General features: G+C 39.1%; 1 protein-coding gene across 1 annotated transcript in view; it reads left to right on the forward strand.

Moving 5' to 3' along the window:
• The first annotated feature begins 310 nt into the window (after positions 1 to 310).
• The window catches only part of PPP1R21 (protein phosphatase 1 regulatory subunit 21), a 57,652-nt gene continuing 36,019 nt past the window's right edge, over positions 311 to 21,943 (forward strand). Inside the window, exons 1-8 of the mRNA XM_074341110.1 lie at positions 311 to 499; positions 11,335 to 11,403; positions 14,082 to 14,228; positions 16,356 to 16,454; positions 17,581 to 17,745; positions 17,921 to 17,979; positions 18,968 to 19,062; positions 21,740 to 21,792. Coding sequence (XP_074197211.1) covers positions 443 to 499; positions 11,335 to 11,403; positions 14,082 to 14,228; positions 16,356 to 16,454; positions 17,581 to 17,745; positions 17,921 to 17,979; positions 18,968 to 19,062; positions 21,740 to 21,792 — 744 coding nt within the window. The 5' untranslated portion in view covers positions 311 to 442. The remainder of the gene's footprint in view (positions 500 to 11,334; positions 11,404 to 14,081; positions 14,229 to 16,355; positions 16,455 to 17,580; positions 17,746 to 17,920; positions 17,980 to 18,967; positions 19,063 to 21,739; positions 21,793 to 21,943) is intronic.

Raw genomic sequence — 21,943 nt, forward strand, 5'->3', positions numbered from 1 at the left:
TTCCGGTCCTAGGCTCTTCACAACCACCGCCCCTCTCCTCAGTCACCCTCCCATTCTGTGGGCTCTCATCATTCTCTTCCTCTTTCGATTCTCTCCTTCTCTGTTCTAGGTCGCCATCTTGGACCATGCGTCAAGATGGCGACCCCTGGTCCCACAGGCAGAGTCCAGGAGCGCCAGACAGACTGCGCGCGCACATGCTCGAGCGCGGGAGGGTGGGGCGGTGGCGTCAAGACGTAGCCCCGCCCCCGGTGGCCGCTCCGCCCCCGGCCCCTCTCCGCCTTCCTCTCACCGGGCGAACCCGGAAGTGGAGGAGGAGGCGCGGCGGCGGTGGCAGAGCTGGCAGGCGCTGGCGGAGCTGAACCCGGCAGCGTGTCTGGGGTTGGGGGCGGGAGGCGGGGCTGAGCGGCCTGGGCAGCCTGGCCTGGACGGGGCGGGGGAGGCCATGGCCTCGGCAGAGTTGCAGGGGAAGTACCAGAAGCTGGCTCAGGAGTACTCGAAGGTACCCGTCATGGGCGGGGAGTACGGGGTCCCTGGCCGTGCGGCCTTGGGTTGCCTTAGCAGCGACTTGTCAGGACGAAGCAGGCGGGCCGAGGGGGCACTAGAGCGCGCCCCTCCTCACCCCTCCGCCTCCTCTGTCCACCATTACCGTGCTTCCACCTGCAGCTCCCAGGAGATGGGGCTGGGCGGTAACTGGGTTCGTGTGCGTCTCTGCGGGAAGGAGCAGGAGTTTGATTTTTCCTTCTCACTGAACTAGCGGGCTTGGACTGGGATGTCAGAAATCCTGGCTTCTGCCTCTGGTGCTAGTCGGGAGGGGGAGGGAAAGGTGAGCACCATCCCTCCACTGCTGCTTCCTTAATTTTCCCAGCCCAGTGATGGGAAAGATAAAGCTTTCTCCCTTCCCACAGGGATGATACGAGGATAAAGGGATTTATCTGCCCCCCAGTCAGGGTAATAGATTCATGCATGTAAACTGCTTCGCCAGAGATGGTTGTTAACAAATGTATTCAGTGCTTTGGCAAGATGTCTGAAAATGGTTTTGAAAGCTTAAGTGCTAGGGCTGTGTCCTTTTCGCTCTCATTTTCTTGGATCACCTGGAGTGAGGCAGAGCACCTATCAGGTGCTCAATACATGTTGAATTAAGCAAAAATGGGACCTGTCCCTTATGTGGTATTTATGGTATTAGTCTTTTAAATGATGGAACCCTTTCCTTGGAAAAGGGTGGTGCTGCTTTTCTAGGTAGGGTGGTTCTGCCTCAAGAATATTCTAGTTAAGTTACAAAAGCAGAATCTTACATCTTTGGAAATTGAACAGTCATTTAACTTAGTGTTCGATGATCTTGGCATTCATGGGAGCAAAGGGAAAACAGCCCCCTTTTTACAGTTTGAAGAAACCGAGACACAGTTTTGTACTTCATTTAAGAAGTATTCAGCTTGGTGAAATGAAATATTCTTTGACAAATAAAACCTTTCTGCAGGCATACACCCTTAAGTCTTTTCACCATCAAATGGAAGCCTTTTGAGATGCTACACTTATTCCAGCTGTGCTACTGTTGGCGAAACTTCTTGCATTTCTATCTGAATTTGTCTTAAGAGCCTGTGGTACAGTGTCAATGATGGCAATTTTTTTTTCCTTTGAAGGAATATTTCTTTGTTTGAAAGGACCAGAAGTTGTTTAGAACAAGTCCATGTGATGAAGTGCAGTGGGTGGAGGATGGCAATACCTGAAACTTGGCTCTACTGTTTTTTGGCTGAAATGTTTCAGAAGTATAAAGTAAGGGGACTGATTTTCTTCTCCGGAGAGTAAATAAGCTTGGAAGACAATTCCAAAGGCAGAAGAGAGTGCCATAAATACTTTGAGCAGCGAGTTCATTGCTGAAATAATTGTATAGCCTCCCAAAAGTAATAAAAACTTTGAAAGATTTGTATTCTTTTGGATATGTAAGGTCTTTTGTTCAGGAGACATTGACTGTGTGCCCCCTGTGAACAGTCTGACAGGCTCTGTTGAGTGAGGCAGAGTTCCACCTTAAGGAGAATCCTTTAACAGAATGTTCAGACATTGAACATAATTAGGATACAGGATGACAGACAAGTGTTAGTTCAGTGGGAGCACAGAAGAAATGGTGGGTAAGGGTAGAAGTTACTCAGATTGGGCAGTAGGGACGAGGTAGGAAGGGATGGATGGTAGTAGTCCAAGCAAAGGGCACTGTCTCTGTTTGCTGACATGAAAGCTCATCCAGATACATGGCAAGAGTGGTGAAATAATGGTTGGAGAGATCATTTGGACCCGATCATGAGGGTTTATGGATGTCAAATAAGAAGTTTGAACTTTACCCTTGAGTAATGGAGAGACGTTAAAGATTGTCAAACAGGAAAGTGACATTGCTTTTAGGAAGGAAACTGGTAGCTTGGTGGAGGATGGACTGAAATAGGGAAAGACTGGTGAGAAGAAGACCAGACTGTAGGCTCTTAGAATAAGTTTGGGGAGAGTAATTTAGGATTAAGTAAAGTTAGTGATGGTTGAGATGGTTGAGATGGTTAAAAAATACAGTTTAGTTTATCTCTTTTTCTAGTGCCTGCTTTATCAGCAAACTTAGAAAGGATATAAAGGTGTCAAGGCACTCATCCTTGTGTCTCATTCATTCTGCAGGACGTGGTAAGTGAGGGAAGATGCAGTGCTGATGCATGGACTGCTCTGAGGGAACGTGACTGCCCACTGACAGGAGGGTGGGCAGGTGAGCCAGTTTGGAGCAAAGGGGTATATTAAAGGTTAGATTCAATCATAGTGGTTATGGTTGGAAGGCACATTAAAGCTATCTTTTTCTCATAGTAGCTTGAGATGATGTTGGGGTAATTGCTGAAAATTTCCAGTGGAGATGGACTGGCTAAAAGTCAGGACAAAGGCCAGAGCTTTTAGAATAATTCCCGTAAAGATGATAGTTGAACTTTGAGAGTTAATCACTTTCGGTAGATTCTTTGTGGAAAGGATATGACAGTAGAAGGGGATGCTAAGGAGACTGTAGGAGGTCTGCCAGACTTGAGGTTGTCTCCCCTCTTCGGCCAGACCATTTTTCATCCTTTTGCTTGCAATGCAATGGAAATTTCAGAGCACAAGAATAGGGATTGGTCAAAAGATTTCATGTGCTTTTCATTCCCTGTCAATTCCAGTGCCAAGCAATTTCTAGGTAAAATCTCTGCTACCTTGTGCCCAGGGAAGGGGTATTCTACTGTTTTGTTAGCTTCCTTGGTGCAGAAATTGTGGACTGAGGTTGAGATCCAGTTACATCTTTCTTTTTCCTTATTTAGGATGGAAGGAAAGAAGATCTCCTTTTAATCTGTAGTAGGAGGCCTACATATTAAGAGAGCAGCAAGCATGATCCCTAAGTAAGGGACATTTGTGGAATCTTCTCATTCTTACGTAATGCAGATCTCAGCCTGTGTTCCAGGAAGGAGCCCATTTCTTCCTTAATAGCTTGTCATAATTTTCTTTTCCCCTGAGAAGAAAACAAAACAAAACAGTCTGAGGAGCTCCCATTAAAGAGACTGAGAGTTTAGTGAGATAAAAGATGAACCAAGGAGGCCAAAGCAGATGAGAATTTCTAGGAAGACAGGTTGCTAAAACATAAAGTATTTTGGAAAGGTCAGTAACTGGAGATTAAGACCCTAATGGTTCGGGCAATTAGGAGATCATTGGAGGCTTTTAAAATTTCTGGTTTGACAGAGTTTGGGGGAGAGGAAAGGTTGTGGAGGCTGGTTTTCAGAGAATTATGAAGTTAATGGGTAGTAGATGGAGGCTGCCTCTTTGAGATGTGAAGGAAAGCTAAGTAAGCCCTCATTTTTATGACACTGTAGATTAAGAATCAAAGATCATTTCTTGGTGTTTCTTCCACGGCCTGCTCTGCTTCTGATGCTCTGGTATATCTCATTATAGAGAAGAGGGGCTGAGAGCACGGAGTCCTGACTCATTTGATTTCAGCCTGCTTTCTCTGCACAGGCCCCTGTGCTCTTACCTGGCACCATGCTCTGTGTGTACGCAAGTTTCAAGTTCTAAATATCATTCCAGTGTTTGTGTCACTCTGGGTCAGTGATTCTCAAAGTGTAGCCCCTGGATCAGCATCATCAGCTGGGAATGGGTAAGAAATACAAATTCTTGGGTCTGATCTGGACTTACTGAATCTGAAACTGGTGGTCAGGCCCAGCAATCTGTGTTGTAACAAACCTCTCCAGTGATTTGAGAACTAGAGTTTGAGAACCATTGCTCAAGAAATGGTATCAGTATGGTAGCTTTTGCTTGGATGAAGATAATCTTTTTGAAGCTCTCTTCAAGGCACTAAGAACCAACAGGAAAGCTAAACACCTATTATTTCTCTAATAGTTTGCAATTGATGCTTCTTTTAGTTATGAAGGAGATCACCTTTGGAAACTGTTTAAACTTACACTCTCCAAGTTACTTATTTTGGGAAAGGGTCGGTTTTGGTTCTGTGTGTTTGCTTTCCAGATAGCAGAGCTTGGCTGAGCCTGATTAATCACTTCCTCCTGTAAGATTGGATTGGATTAAAATTGAGTATCAGCTTTTTTCTAGCCTGATTTGTATGGTTGACTACTAAAGGTGGATTGAAAAACAGCCTTGTGTTCTGTGGTGTCTGGTGGACCTTTCCATAAGAAAGAAAATGTTCTGCATCTTTGCTGTCCATTTGGGCTGTTGAGCACTTGAGATGTGGTCAGCTCAACTGAGGAACTGAATTTTAATTTTTATTTAAGTAATTTAAGCTTAAATAGGCACATGTGGCTACTGGCTACCCTGTTGAACTATGCTAACTTAGCCCCTAATGTAAATGTCTATGTGGCTCACCTGAGGACCTTGTTAAACTGCAGATTCTGGTTCAGTAGGTCTGGGCTAGGGCCTGAGATTCTACTCCCAGGCAATGCTGTTGCAGCCGTCCGCAGACCACGCTTTGAATACAGCAAGGCCTTAGAAAGACAAGGGGTGTTCTACTCTTCCGTCATTCAACTGACTTGCCAACCAGGCACTGATGAGGCAGTTAGTCTGCAGGGTTGAGGGTGGAAGTTTTGTCCTAATGAATTTCCCTATGTGGAGGGAGAAAGGGTTTCATTTTAGGGCAGGTCTGAAAGATTTCCTTCCCAACTCACAGTGACAAAATAACCCCTACCTCTTAGTACATAGTATGTAGCGTACAGTTACTTTATCATTTAGCAGGGAAAGGAGCAAGTTAGTAGGCAGGGAAAGACTAAATGGTATTCCCAGTTCTTTAGAATACCTAAAATGTTAGAACTGGGAGTTTTTTGGAGATCATCCAGGCCAGAGATACTGAAGTTGGGGTCTGCAGATGACTTAAGTATTCTGAAGCTTTGGGTCAGGGTATCAGTGAGGCTTGGGGATGGGCTATGGGTTATCTCTTGCACACATTTCTTTGTATTGGAGAAATGCTGTGTGTCTAAAGATTTGTTTAGACAGTGTCAAAATGTCCATTGTATGAAAACAGTGATTGTAACACAGAAGGTTGTTGAGGATTAGACAAGAAAATGCATATAGGTGATTTATCTCTTCTTTCACTACAAACGCTTCCAATAGTTTGTGATCAAAGGTAGTAAATCTCTATAATCTTGGGCCAATTATCCTACCACAGATTGGCAGAGTGGCATGAGAGAGATCATAGTTGGCTCACTACAACTCTCTCTGTCCCTGGAGAAAGCTTTGTGATAAGTCTGAGCCCAGGCTGTTGTAGAACCAAAGTTACATAGAGCAGTCTGGACACTGGTTATTAGAGAGTTAGGCTCAGGGCTTTTGAAGATGTTTGGTATCCAGTAGGACCATGAGGTTCAAATCATCTGGGGAAGGGTGTTTGAGAGGGACTGTTAAAGTAATGACGGTCCCTTACATTTGTACATTACATTTAAACACTTCTATTTACAGCACTTACTTTGATTAATTAACTAAAAATGTATTGAGTTCCTTCTCTATCCATAGCATTGGTCTTTCATTGTAGGCAGGAGATACAAGGAAGTATACTGTAGTCTGTACTGTGAAGGACAGTTTAATTGGAGATGGAACATGAGTGCACAAATGATACATAAATTACTAACTGTAAGATTTACTACTTTAAAAAGTAAAATTAAAACTGAACAGTTTAATAAGAGATGTCTTGTTATCAGTAAGTGCCCAAGGAACTGAGGGCAAGCTCACTGTGGTCCATGGGGGACTATAGAGTGGTTAGGAAAAATCTATGGCGGAAATAGGACCAGAGCAGGAAGTATGCTCTAGAAGAACAACCAGGATTTGGCTGGTCAAAATGAGGAAAGGCTGTGCTTTCAGAGTAAAGGTAAAGCTAATCAAAAGATTACAAAACAACAAAAACTGAGGTTTGAAAAGACAGAGGGTTTCTCAGTTGGGATTCAGAGGTACCATTTCTCTGTTGAATGAAACAGAAGTGCGCAGCACAGCTGCTGGAAGTAGGCTGTATCACCTTCTGGAGGTTTTTCTGTCTTAATGGAGACTTCAGGGCAGTTTGTCACTTATATCCACGTCCACTGGAGTCTCCCCACTTGTCTCCTAGAGGCATTAGTGACCATCTGGTGATCTTGTAACTATTTCTAAAACAGAAACACTACATTTGCCTCCCCACTGTGGTGAATGCTGGTGAGGAGAAAGAATCTCAGAGACCAGACTGATTACATCACTATCTGCATCTGACAAGCTGCTGGTCAGGATGCAGAGATGTGGCAGTAGTGATGCTGAAATGCAGGAAGACACCAAATGCCAAGTATAATGAACATGGCAATGAAGTCAGCGAGCTTATCCTTTTCTACCTACCAGATAAGGGATTTTATTTTATTTTTAAATTTATATTTTTATTTGTTTATTGAAGTATAGTTGGTTTATAATGTTTGTTAATTTCTGGCAATATAGTGATTCAATTATATATACATATATATATGTGTATATATATATATATATATATATATACACATATATATATATATTCCTTTTCATATTCTTTCTCATTATAGGCTATTACAAGATACTGAATATGGTTCATGCTATATAGTAGGACCTTGTTGTTTATCTGCTTTATATACAGTAGTTAGTATCTGCAAATCCCGAACTCCCAATTTACCCTTCCACCTCCTCCCCTTTTCCCCACTGGTAACCATAAATTTGTTTTCTATGTCAGTGAGTCTGTTTCTATTTTGTAAATAAGTTCATTTGAGTCCTTTTTTTAGATTGCACATATAAGTGATATTGTATGATATTTTTCTTTCTCTTTCTGGCTTCACTTAGTATGACAATCTCCAGGTCCATCCATGTTGCTGCAAATGGCATTTTATTTTTTATGGCTGAGTAGTATTCCACTGTCTGTATATATGTGTGTGTGTGTGTGTATAAACCAAGTCACCTCCCTAAATAAAAACTAATAACAAATAATAGGGGACTGAGTATATCATTTTCCTTGAAATGCACATATACAACAACTTCTTTATCCAACCGTCTGTCGATGGACATTTAAGTTGCTCCCATGTCTTGGCTATTGTAAATAGTGTTGCTGTGAACATTGGGGTACATGTATCTTAGAAAGGGATTTTAGATAAATATTTCTAAAAGCTACATTTTCTATTGAGTGATTCCATTGAAACCATATTTGAATTATCTATTTAGCAAACAGTATTCTCCAAAAGAAAATTCAAATCATTTTTAATTACAATCAGATTAAATTCCAAACAGCAGTAATTTGAAAATTGTTTTGCTTTTTTAATAAAGTAGGCTGTTGAGTTTGCTTTAAGTAGCTTTTTTAAACCATTTTAAAATTGAGATATAGGTAATTTACAATATTGTGTTCGTTTCAGATGTTCAGCAAAGTGATTTAGTTATACATATATATGTATCTATTTTTTTCATATTCTTTTCCATTATAGGTTATTATTAAATACTGATTATAGTTCCCTGTGCTATACAGTAGGTCCTTGTTGCTTATCTTTTTTTTTTATATATATAGTAATGTGTATATGTTAATTGCAAACTCCTAATTTATCCCCCTCCTCACCCCGCCCCACTTTCTCCTTTGGTAACTGTAAGTTTGTTTTCTATGACTGTGAGTCTCTTTCTGTTTTGTAAGTAAGTTCATTTGTATCATTTTTTTTTAACAGTCCACATATAGATATTATCATATGATATTTGTCTTTCTCTGTCTGACTTACTTCACTTAATATGATAATCTCTAGGTCTGTCTATGTTGCTGTAAATGACATTTCATTCTTTTTTATAGCTGAGTAATATTTCAGTGTGTATATATACCATGTCTTTATATGTGTATTGATGGACATTTAGGTTGCTTTCATGTCTTGACAATTGTAAATAATATTGCTGTAAATTGGGGTGCATGTGTCTTTTTGAATTAGAGTTTTCTCTGGATATATGCCCAGGGGTGGGATTGCAGGATCATATGATGTCTATTTTTAGTTTTTTAAGGACTGTCCATACTGTTCTCCATAGTGGCTGCACCAATTTATACTCCCTCCACACCCTGTCCAGCATTTATTATTTGTAGACTTTTTAATGATGGCCATTCTGACTGAAGTGAGGTGATACTTCATTGTAGTTTTGATTTGCATTTCTCTAATAATTAGCAGTACTGAGCATCTTTTCGTGTACCTGTTGGCCATCTGCATCTCTTTGGAGTAATGTCTATTTAGGTCTTCTGCCCATTTTTAGATTGGATTGTTTGTTCTTTTTGATATTGAGCTACTTCAAGTAGCTTTTAAGTGTGCCTTAGAAATTAAAGGTGAGGTTCCTTTTTTTTTTTAGATTAATGTAGTTCTGATCCTACAGAAAATTATCAGTTCAGCGGATTTCAAGTTTCACCCATAGTCTTTGAAGCAGTCATTAGGAGTTTCTAAATACCACACAAAGATGACAGGTGAGAGATCATAGGTCAAAGTTAAGACAAGGGTATAAAATGAAACCTAAAGACTGAAGTAGTATTGCTGTCTTTTGGCTACATGGGTTTGAAAATGTTTGTTGAATTCTGTTAGCTAGGTAGCACATTGTCCAAGAGTATGTTGATACTGCTTAGAAGGTAAAATACTATATGATGGAAGTCAACATTAAAATGATATTTACTTCTCACTTCTGAACTTCTAGAGCAGAGTGTAGCGAGCCTAATTGTAAATATTTTAGGCTTGGGGCCATACAGTTTCTGTTGCATCTACTCATCCCTACCATTGTAGCTCAGAAGCAACCATAAACAATTGGTAAATTATGAGTGTGGTTGTGTTCCAGTAAAACTTTATGATAGGTAGCAGACCAATTTGGCCCATAGGCCTTAGTTTATCAACTCCTGTTCTGGAGAATTTAATGTCTATATTATTTTTAAAGCAGGAAATACTAGTGTTGCTAATTATCTTTTATTTTCCCTTTTAATTGTAAACTCTGAAAACAGAGACCAACCACTTCTTTTACTTTTTCTCTTCCCCATACCATTTAGCACAATGCCTTATACCAAGCAAACTATAATAAATGTATCTATTTTCCCTTCGATACTGCTCTATTAAGAAGACCTCCTTTTCCATTTGTGGTTTAGAAAGTGCTTTGACATAGGTTACTTATCTGGGTCTCACAACCACCTCTGAAGAATGAGGATAGGGATGTATTAGCCCATTTTATAGACCATATAACTGAGGCTCAGAAAGGTTAAGTGAATTTCCCAAGTTTTTATTTTCTAGGAAATGACAAAGCAAGATTTGGGTCTTCTTTCTGTTGTGGTAGAGAACTGGGATCTTCAACTTTCTAAAAATATAAGCAGCTCATCTTTTTAGTCTGTCTTGCTCAAACCGAATATCCTGCAGTATTCCTGCTTTTCTTCTTAGAATCTTAGCTAAATTTTCTCTTGAGTGTCAATTACTCAGTTTAAGGTTTCGTATTCAAATAACCCTACTCTTTTGGCACAGAAAAGGGTCATTTCTGTTCTCGGGAGACAGATGTGAGCTGTGCAGAATTAGAAATAGATTTTTTTTTTAAGCTCATGGATAAAATTATCCCATTCATTTAGTTTCTCAGAGAAGAACCTAGTCTTTCGTGTTCTCTGTACAGAGCCTCAGAATATTAGTCTGTAATCCTTTTGCTTCGGCTGTGCTAGCTGGTATATTTATACTCACATGCTGTGTGTTATCCTTGCTGGTAACTACAGAAGGGGATTACTACTGAAGGTTTACCTTTCAAAACCCTGCTGGTGCTGGTTGTGTAGATGTGTACATAAGTAAACATTCATCAAGTTGTATAATTTTTGATTTGTGTACTTTATTTAAAATAAAGTTATTTCTCAACTTAAAAAAAATTAACTGTATAGATACACATACACACACACACACACACACACACACACACACACACACACACACACACACACACACACACACACACACACACACACAAAGCCGAAGCCCTACCTCTTCAAAGGCTTATCCCACCTCTTCAACCCACTACTCTTCTCATTTATATGTAGCTTTATAAAACCATAGCCAATATTGTCCAGTGGCATTATGCCTGTGGAGTCAAAACTGCTGGTGTCTGAACCTCAGCCTTGCCACTTAACTTCTCTGTACCTCAGTTTGCTCATCTGTAAAATGGAGATTATTAAAATACCTACCTATTTTAGGGTTGTGAGGATTAATGAGGAGATATATATAAAGCACTTAGGACAGTGCCTGGTATATAATGAGCATTCAGATGCTAGCTGCTATTATTATTAATTTCTAAATTGAGCTTGTTTCTTAGTTGCTTTTGTACACTGCTTCAGCTGGTGCCTGATTAAGTCCACTATTCCTGAGACTGTTGGGGCTGATGATATTTGCATGACCAATATTAGTCTTGCTGGGTATGTTGATGCCCTGTACTTTGATTTTTTGTAGGATTCGTATTCCATAATTAGGCCAATTGTGTGCATTTTACAGATAAATGGTGTTTCATTTTCAAGGAAAATGGTATACTCAGTCCCCTATTATTTGTTGTTATTAGATTTTTTTTAGGGAAGTGACTTGATTTCCTAGGAAGAACCATGTACTTAAAGTTGAGAGACCTGGATTTTAATCTCAGTTTTGCACTGATTACTTTTATGTCATTGGGCAGCTCAGCCTCTGTGTCTTCATTTGTGAAATGGCAGAATGATCTCTACTGTCCTCTTCTGGGCTAATACTTTTATTCTCATATATATGTGAGAAGATAGTTACTCAGTGTACTGATTCCTATCAAGTAATGGTAAGTGATTTCCTTGCTATAAGTTATTGCTTTATATTAAAAATTAATTATAACTTCCTCTGTTTTCAGCTTCGGGCTCAGAATCAGGTTTTGAAGAAAGGTGTTGTGGATGAACAGGCGAATTCTGCTGCTTTAAAGGTATGCAACAGGGTATTTGTATTGTGAGGATTAGGTTAGTGTTTGGTGATGCTCATCGCAGGGAATTCAGCTGGTTTTCTGGGTTAGAGTCCCAACTCTGACACTGATTCACTGAAGATATGGAGGGTAATAAAGTTTTTTGTGTGTTTAACTTTCCTACTTGCTTAGGTATGACTTTGATTTCCTTAGCTAGAAGTTACAAAAAAGTATTGTTTGATTGTAGCTAATGAATTTCTCTTATAGCCAGCTTCTCTCACAGCTAAATTCATCTGGATTAATGGGGCTTCTTATCTGTCTTCATCTGATAGCACTCTGAGGGGGGCTATGTCATATTCATATTTATCCCCAGCATTCAGCAGATGGTTGTCCCCTAATTAATGGATTTGAAAGTGTGAACCATTTAGTCCATTAATCTTGCTTTTGAGTTGAGCTATTTAATAGTAATAACCTGTGTTAATCAGGGCTATTTGAGTGATACATTTTACCATCAGCACCTTGGTTAACTGAGGGGAGAAATATGATGGGAGATGAATTTCTACCTCATTTTAGTAGGCATGTAATAAATATTCCTTAGTGATATGTTTAATTGGATAAATTAATTCTAGAGTATAGATTCCTTCTTCGTCAAGCTTCAGTTGAATACACTGCCTACCTCTTTCTTTCGCTGTCTCCCTTGGCCCTTCTTTAGAGTAAAGGGATTCTTTTTACTCTTATCTCTTTTTTGGAGTAGCCCCCAACCAGTGACATAGTAACCAGGACCCAGGTTATGTCCTTTTACTTAGCCAATTTTGGACCCTACATTAGAGAAATCTGTTTCTTGAGAGTGCTCCCTCCTCAAGTGCTGTTCCACAGACTCAGGGTTCAGAACACCTTCCCTATACTTCCCAAGCTTTCTGCTTCTAGGCTGGGATTTATTGAAAATAAGCTTTATAGTCGGGATTTGTTAACCACGTTATTATTTTGCCTGAATCATGAAAAAATGATCATTGTCAGTCCTCGTAATGTTTCAAACCTATTAGTAGGGAAAGTATTTCCCAGCTTTTCTTAGTAGTCCACTCTGGTGTTTGACACCCTCCTGTTGCTGGTTGTGTTTGATTAACTCTGTTAGTGGCTCTGGTGGCGACAGAGGTGATGGCGACAGCAGGTTGTTTACTGAGCTCTCACTGTGTGTCAGACATTGTGCTGAGCGCATTACATCCGTCATCTTAGTTGGTTTACACAATGACGCTATGAGGGCATATGCCACTATTATCATCCCCTTTGCAGAAACTGGGGTTTACAGAGAGATTGGGATGGATGTCTTGAGAAATTAATGATTGGTTAATGGAGTTGGAACATTAGTCAACTAGTGATTAACTGATTATAAGGACATAATGGAATTACTTTTAATTTTACTATTCATTGCGGTAGTCATTAAAATTACAGTAAGAATGATAATTTGCTGGTTTGCTCAATGGAATTATTAGATCATCTTCTGTTATGGTAGGTGTTTGATTGTATTGGGTTTGCCTCTTCAATGAATTATTGGTAAGCATTCATTGATTTGAATTTCTTTAATTTGAAAGATATGATAATTTGGATATGGGTTGGGCCTGAATTTACCAGTGAACTTCAAGTAAAAATTAAGGGCTTACTAAACAAACTACAGAAAGGGAAGTTTTGTTTTGTTTTGTTTTTTTCTGTTAATGGAAACATACTCTATCCCTCTAGCAGTGGTCTCAACATGCAAGTAATGTCAGCAGGTTGCAGACACCAGCCTCTGGTTTTTAGGTTGCTGTTTCAATGCACTTAAATCCCTTATTAATTAAAACTTGACCTCTTCTTAGCTTTATAGTGATTTTTCAGTGAAAGTAATAAAAGTACTGATCTTTCAATATATGGTAGGATATGGCCATCTGTGTTTGATTACCAGTGAACACAATGTTGTCAGAATGTCATAAAGAAAGTATAGTTAGAATAATATTTTTTAAAAAATAGAGTGAAACTAAGTATTTCTCTAGTTTCCTGTTTTCTTACCCCATCATGGTATAAACAGTACAGAATGGTCAGTAGATGTGTTGTTTGGATTTTAGATTCTGTTCCTGTTGTCACTTGAAAGTCAACTGACATAGAACAGCATCTGAAAATATTCCTGAGTTAGGGTAATCTTGATTTTTATCTTTGATAAATCAGGATAACTTAAAATGTATTGAAAAGACTTCAGTTTGACTGACTTAAATTCAAGGAGGACTTATGGAAAAAAGTGAATAAAGTCTGTTTCTTCCATTCTTGCTTACTGAAGAACATCATCAGTGAGTCTGAGATTCTCTTTAAAATTTCAAGCTCATAAAATTGTAGCCTCAGGCTTTGTGCCTCCTCACTGCTGGGAAACATGTATAATAACATTATATCACAACATATAGTTGTAGATATTTCACTTTGAGTTGATGACTATCTGTTACTTCAGTGTATATATGCTTTTAATTTTATTTTTAAATTTGCTCAGTTTGGCCAGAAAATGATTCTGTCACAAAACAGAGCTAAAGATACAGGAACTGGAATGATAAACATACAACTTGAAATCCTTAAAGCAAAATGTTTTGATTAGATTTTGGTGAAACAAAAATCTTTTTTTTTCCCATTATTTTCAAACCTTAAGGCTAAATTATAAGAAATGGTATGCTTTCACTTTGATGTAGGAACAACTGAAAATGAAGGATCAGTCATTGAGGAAACTGCAGCAGGAAATGGACAGTTTGACATTCCGGAATCTGCAGCTTGCCAAGAGGGTAGAGCTACTACAAGATGAACTGGCTCTAAGTGAACCCCGAGGCAAGAAAAACAAGGTAGGTCAAGTAAAAGCAAGTTAATGTGACCTTGTCATTAGGTACAGACATCGCCAGGCCATCCTGGTTTTAACAGAAGACCTCACCTCCAAATACTCTAAAGTTCCATTATTACATCTAGATATCAAGTCAAGAAAGCATTACTACTATTAATATATACTGTTATAGGTATTTGCATATGAAAGTGAGTTTTTAAGAATTTATTAGGAGCCAACATGCACGTAGTTGATTTAGTGGCTAGAAAACTGTGAATAGAGTATTTCATATTGGTGAAAATTATTAATATCTTTTAGTTATAACAAGTTGCCATTAACCCAGGATAAGGCAGATAAAATGAGAAACATTGTCAAAGTGTAACTCTCAGTGAAAATAGCAGATGAAATAGGCATATTAGGCTATGACTTTGCCATAGATTTCTCAGTGTTTATTTTTAGGAGGCCAATTTGTTATTCTTGTCCTGAGATGTAAATATACATTTTTTTCCCTTATGGTTTTTTATAGTGAGGCAAGATGCTTACTGCTTTGAAATGGATGATCTGGTACTTTTGAACGTTCTGTGATTAAGAAGTTGCTTTATTTTGGGGAGTTGAGGGGTGGGCAGGAGCTAGTGATTGAGTCCTTAAAAGTCTTGTGCATGTGTAGAACAGCCCACACGAGGCAATAATGGTAGAATGGTTGGAGGGAGAAGGCAAGGAGGTGTGCAGTAACTCTGAAGCAGCCTGGTGTGAAGGGAAGAGTGCAGGCTTTGGCATTGAGCCCAGGTTTGAATTCTTTGCCATTTATAGTTCTATGACTTTAGGCAAATGTTTTAGCCTTGCAGCCTCAGTTGTAGGGAGGATACTCTCAGGTTTGCTGTCAGGATTCAATGGGGTCATGTTAAAGGGCCCAGGACTGTATTTGGCATATGATGGGCAGGCCACATAATTATGTGTTAGTACATTTCCATTTGCATTTCCCATACCTGGAAGTATTCTCTAGAATGGTAATTTTCAAGTAAATTGGCAAAAGAGAGGGCAAAACTGCTATGTATTAGAATCATTTGGGAAACTTTGTCAAAATACACATGCTCTGGAACTTCTAAAAGACCCTTGGGGAGGGAATAGCCATCTGTACTTCAAACATGCTCCCCAGGTTAGTGAGATCCTCTCCCAGGGCTCTTTTAGCAGAGTTTTGGGTGTAATACTTCTGAGTTAATTTTAATGAAAGCTTTCCAAATTTGGAAGTACTAAGGACCCAGAATATGTCATTCAACAGTATTCCTTATGCATGCATACCTCTTATGTTTGCATTTAATTTTTTTTTTGAACATAACTACTCCATTTTCAAAGGGCTTTCTAATCATTGGTTCACATTGGATCAGTAAGTGACTTCATTTTAAGTGAGGAGTGAAGCACAAGAAAGGCAGAGGAGGGTGGTGATGGATGACTGAACACAGTTTCATTGTTAGGCTGTCCCTTGAATAGTCTCACTTCTGTGTGTATTCTATGAAAACAAATGTTCTTTATTGGCTCTTCTAAATAGTGCTATTCTTCTATGTAGAAAAAAAGTTAATACTGGTAAAAGGGCAAAAGGAAGGTATTTTTCATAATCTTTGCGCTTTTCTGTTTATTTATAACTTTATCTTGTGATGTATTTTAAAATTAGAAATTTATGTGAACTTCTGTATAAACTTATTTTTGTGAATGCTGTTAAGAAATTTATTACAATTTCTTAAAGGAGTTTAGCAACTCAGACTCATGGAATTGCTAAAACTGTCATTTTCCAAACCAAAAGATCAATTGAAATGATGTTTGTTAGCATATTTATATTGCTAGCTTTCTGGGTCTGCTCTGTCTTCCAACAGAGCTACTCCTGGATTCATCTGCAAAGAATACTGAGCCTTATCTGGTTTTTTTTTTTTTTTTTTTTTTTCTCTCTTTTTAAAGTTTTCTTGCTCATTGCCATATTTGCAGTTTCAGCTAGTGTCACATAGGAAAAGTTAAATGATGGACTGTATACCTTTTGCAGGGTTGTTTCAGAATGGTGAACATGTAGAATAGACAAGCTGGTAAGGTGATAATTTGGGTACCTTAGGATATTTCTCTGAAGGATGAAAGTTATGTGGACGTAATTTATTCTTTCCATCAGAAAAGTGGAGAATCTTCTCAGCTGAGTCAAGAGCAGAAGAGTGTCTTTGATGAAGACCTGCAAAAGAAGATAGAAGAGAATGAACGGTTGCATATACAAGTGAGAAAATCTCTTTTTCCATATGAATTTAAAAATAGGCTATGTGATCTGGAATGTGGAAAAACCAGTGCAAGCTGGAGTGTTTTGTGTATGGGAGGGTATTTTAATGTTTCCTGTGGTTGTTAGGTATATATGTCATGTCATGTATTCATTTCTAAAATCTTACTTATATTTTAGTATGGATATATGCTTTGAATATGCACTTGTTCAGAGAACAGCAGAATAGTTTTATAAGTTAATAATACAGACATATACTGGGCACTGTTCGCTTTATATAGGAAATGGTTGGATGGGGATTTATCAGTAATAGTGTTTGCTTTTTAATTTATTGCTGTTTAGTTGGTTTTTATGTTTCCCTGTTAGTCTGGAAGGTCTTATATGGTACAGACTATATTGGATTTGTCTCCCTCGCCTCAGAACAGGGCCTCACTCATGGCAGCCCGTCCGATATTTATGGAATGTTGAGTAATCAATGTTTGCTCCAAACCATTCAGTGTGTAGTGTGAGGCATCACCTATTTCTCCTGATTTTTTTTAATGTGAAATGGTGAGCATTGTCAAACAGTGGAAAGTAAATGTGCTTTCTTGGTCTTTGAAAAGGTTTAAAAAGATGAACTTTTGGCCTCATGCATTTTGTGTTAAGTATTCATAATTCTTAATTAGTACTGTATTCTCGTTAAGGAAAGGAGCTTTACATGCTTCAGGAGTAACGTCTATTTGAATTTTGATTATATAATTGTGTTATATACAAGAGTTATACCCTGGTCAGTTGAAGTCTCTGTGTGCCAGAATTTATTTGAAATAGAAATTCAGGAGGTGGGAAGGAGAAGACTTTGGAGTAGATCTCCTGTGTTCAGGTCTCATTTCTGCAATGTTTAGCTGTGAGACATTTGACTAGTTAAGTAGCCCATTGAAGCTTCGGTTTCCTCGTCTGTAGAGGAGGGATTACAGTGGCACTACCTCTGACATACGGTGAGGATCCACTGAGGCCATGTGTGTGTGGCTTTTGCATAGTGAGCATATGGAACCTTACGGAAGTTGCTCAATGATTAGTCACTACAGTAGGTTTCTCTTCATTTGCATATATTGGGACATGGTGAGAAGAGAAAATGATCTTTTCTGTTCAGTTTTTTGAAGCCGATGAGCAGCACAAGCATGTGGAAGCAGAGTTGAGGAGTCGGCTGGCCACCCTGGAGATGGAGGCGGCCCAGCACCAAGCCGTGGTCGACGGCCTGACGAGGAAGTACATGGAAACCATCGAGAAGCTGCAGAACGACAAGGCTAAACTAGAAGTAAGCCCCGCTATCGGAGAGAGCACGTTAAATAGTGCAGGCTTCTGTAAATCGTCTGTGTGCTTTATAGGACAGAATTAGCTATTTAGGGCAAGACTGCTGCCTGCAGTGTCTCCTCAGCATGCTCTCATCTGTAGCCTGAGCCATCTACTTTTCTTTTCTTTCTAAAATTCAGGTAAAATCTCAGACTCTAGAAAAGGAGGCCAAGGAGTGTCGACTTCGGACAGAAGAATGGTATGTGGAAACGTGAATTCCAAGAGACACTAAAGTGAGAATCAGAAGACATGAGTTTTGGTTTAGTAGCTCCTCTCTCTTAATTTTCTCACATTTGCAGTGAGATAGGAGTAGGTAGTCTCCAGGATCCTTTCCAATTCTGTTATCTCTGGGACCTTATGTTCTTGGTAGAGGGGTGTGTGCATTAGTCCTCAGGCTGCGGGTGTTAAGGGCTGTGGCAGATGGCATCCTGGGGCTCCTGTCCTGAGGACTGGATCCTTTTTGTCTCAGACTACTTTAGAGAGAAAGCCTTCTGATAATGATCATGGTGTCATCCTTTTAATGGTACGTTTTAAATAAAATAGAGGTTATGATAGCTAATTTGCAGATAGCTACATCTTAAAATACTGCTTATCTCTGGGTGGTAAGAGCATGCACCACCATTTACTTGATAAATGACATTTTTAGTTTAATAGACTCAATCAAGTAGATTTCTTCAGATTAGTTTCATTGTTAGAGCTATGTGCATGGTTTACATGTGTGCCTATGCTTCTAATTGAATTACAACCAAAAATGATCAGATTTTGAGCTCAAAGGAGAAAGAAATCTAATATAATACTTTAAAAAAACTTCACCATAATACTTGAACAAATATTTATGTGTTGTAAAGAGCAAATTTGTGATTTTGAAATGGCTCTATGATTTCTTTGAGCTTGGGGAAATAAACTTAAGATTGTATAAAATATAACACTTACTGTATTTATAAATAAATAAATGTGACTGTGATAAATTCTTCCAAACTTCCATTCATTCAGCAGATGTCTTAGGAAGTTTAGAATCAAGACTTACTATTTTTTGTATCTTCATTTTTTAAACAACTCTCTACTACCAAGAGCATCTGAGATGTCAGGCATGATTCTTTGAAAGCCTGATACCAGCTGTTGAGGTAACAAGCAAATAACCCATCCACTGTCTGTTGATAATATGGTTTTGTATTTTTTTCTTTCAGTCAGTTACAGTTAAAGAATCTTCATGAAGATTTGTCAGGTAGATTAGAGGAATCCTTATCAATCATCAGTGAAAAAGTACCTTTTAATGATACAAGTAGGTATTATGTACAGTTTTCCAATGTTTGCAACTCCGAACCTCTTTGTGATAACCAGCTAATTAACATAATTTCTGATCTATTTGTCAGAAAATCTCATTGGCCCAACAGAGGATTGGTTTCCTTTTGTCCTTTGGATAAGCTTTGGCTCTTAATGTTTTATGGGGAGATTTTAAGTTATCATATAACTATTCCAAAGCTAGACTTGGAAAAAGCCCAAAACTTACTTTTTTGTTGCACAAATTTAGCGTATCCCAGGGTGAAAACCAACCGGCACATAAAGTACCTCGATATTTGTATAAGAAAAGTTGATCATGGTAGGCAATGAGGCGGGAGAGGAGTAGGGGGATGGGTGGGAAGTGAATCTTCTTAGCTTGGTCGCTCCTGCCCTTTGGACAGTCCCCAGTGATAGTTAGGGAGCTGACTTGGGGAAGCCCTGCTTCCTGCTCATCCTGGGAATGGTCTGGTAGTTTACACAGCCAAGAGCAACAAGAAGAACTTAGGAAAAAATAAAACATCAACTTACGTGTACAACAGGTGCCAAATTTGTGATCTTTAGTCAAGAATTAAATCAAAAACTTGAAAACAAAGAAAACATTTAATTGGATTCAGAAACTTAAATTCAAATGCATACACATTTCCTGTTTCATAATTATATGATTGAAATTAATTTTTGATGATGTCTCAATTTTTCTTAAGGAAAACCTAAAGAAAAAGGAAAGAAAAGACACCAAAGAAAAATAGCAGTGTGATCTAACACTGAAATCAACATGTCATTATTATATCAAAAACCTAAATTCTCTGAAAACACCTGTTTTTACTGTTTTCTACATTAATGTAAATAGCACCAGTGTACTTTGATCTACTAGACTTGAAGCCTTGGCATTTCATTTCACCCTTAATCCTTGTATCTATCAGTCATCAGATCTAGAATTTCTTTCTGAATCTCTTTGGGTTTGTGCTTTCTTTTCTAGTACTAGTTGTAACTCTATTTTAAGTCCTTATTATGTCACAAGTAGGTTACTACTTTTAGTTCTGATGTATATAGAGATATTTGCTGAAAGTCTAGATTGGCAGGGAGCATAGAATATGTTAAAAATGCATAAGACAAAAATCTCTGCCCTCAAGAAATTTGTAGTCCAGTAGGGGAGAGATAAGATGTAGAAATGTCTAAAATATGGGCTAAGCTATTCCATGAAGAATCTCTTGGAGTTTCAGAGGAAGGCTGATTACTGCTGGTAGGGTTGTTTGGGGAAGCCCTTTTGGAAGAAGTGTGCTTTAAGTTGGGCCAGGATGCCAGAGTAGGTTTTATTGGTCAGAGAGATGAGGAAGAAGGAGCCAGGGAACTGCATGGAGAGTGGTATGTAGGATGAAAGGTGCTGTCAGGGCCTGCTGAGCAGTACTTTGTTAAGTCTGACCGGAGGCTACAATGGGGTGTGGAGGGCAGTGCACACCAATCTGCCAGAATATTAATCCTCAGCACTCCAGAAGAGAAAAAGGAGAGTTTGTGCACACAGGGGACGGGTGCGCAGAGAATGAAGTATGATACAAGTAAAAGGGGAGACGTCACTGTGGGGATAAACAAGCTGCAAAAGATGCTCTTTTTATAATGAAGTGATTTTGAAAGTATAGGAAGGAGGGGGTGATAGACATTCTAAGGCCTGCTGGGGTCAGAAGGGGCTGTTGCTAGGGGCCCAGAAGTTTAGCCGAGGAAAGGATATGTGAAGCCATAGACTCTGGGATAGAGAGTGAGGAGTGTAAGAACCCCTTGTGCTTTGGCTCTAGTCTTGACATTGTAGGGGGAGGCCAACCCATCCATAGGGTAGAGGAGGAAAGGAGGAATGGTATTGGGGGCTTGAAATTCAAAAGATTTGGAGTAGATGTTATGTGAAGTATGATAGAGACACAGCAATGAAATCATGGAGGGCTGAGTAACTTTGAAGACCCCTCCCTGCTTAAATTAGGCAGAATATATTGTCGTGGACCCTGATCTAGTTTTCTGTTAGCAAGAGCAGTGTTGAAAATGATGACCAGGCTGGGAAGGAATATGAGCAAGGCGGAAAGAGGGCTGATAGGAGAATGCATATTGACGGATGGGAGACCAAGCTGGGAGTACACAGCTGATCTAATAGAAATGGAGGCTATCAGATCAGTGACAGACTCTAGGGCAGACTCTAGAGGAGGACTGTGAGAAAGGTGTGGAAACCACCCAGAAAAGTTAGGACTGAGTCATTGGAGTCAGTGATAGCAGGCAGTGATAGATTTTCAAATATTGTAGTGTCATGGAAACACTGGCATTTTTGGATGATTAGCGTGGCAGCTGTGTGCAGGGCTATTTCAGGAAGAGTGACAGAAGATGGCGAGAACATTATGAGCCTTTCTAAGTAATCTTGTTGGGCCCCAAAAGAATTTTTGAAATGATTTCTTAGAAACACAGGGTTAGGGTTTGGTTTTTTATCCTAAAGTTAAAAAAAAAAAAAAATGAACTATTACCTTACCTGAGAAACAACTGATTCTGTCTAAGTTCCTTCATTCTCCTGTACTGTGATTGTGGCTTTGATCATCTTAAATTCTTATGTAAAGCTGATTTTGCTGCAGGGCATTCAGTATTTCTCAGTTAAGCTGTTTTCCTGTAACTGCAAAATGACTTAATGTATATCCATTTTTGCTTTGCAGAGTATAGTCAGTATAACGCTCTGAACGTTCCGGTCCACAATAGGAGACATCAGGTAAAGATGAAGCTTTTATTTTCAGCAATTTGCGTGTCAGACTTCTCAGAAACATGCATTAGTTGTTTGGGCCTCTGTTTAGTGCACCAAAACATTGCATTTAACTTCAGCTTTCCTTTCTCATACATGACTTTAAATTGTGTAACTTGCT

Source organism: Camelus bactrianus, chromosome 15 (assembly GCF_048773025.1).
Source record: "Camelus bactrianus isolate YW-2024 breed Bactrian camel chromosome 15, ASM4877302v1, whole genome shotgun sequence".
Lineage (NCBI taxonomy): Eukaryota > Metazoa > Chordata > Mammalia > Artiodactyla > Camelidae > Camelus > Camelus bactrianus.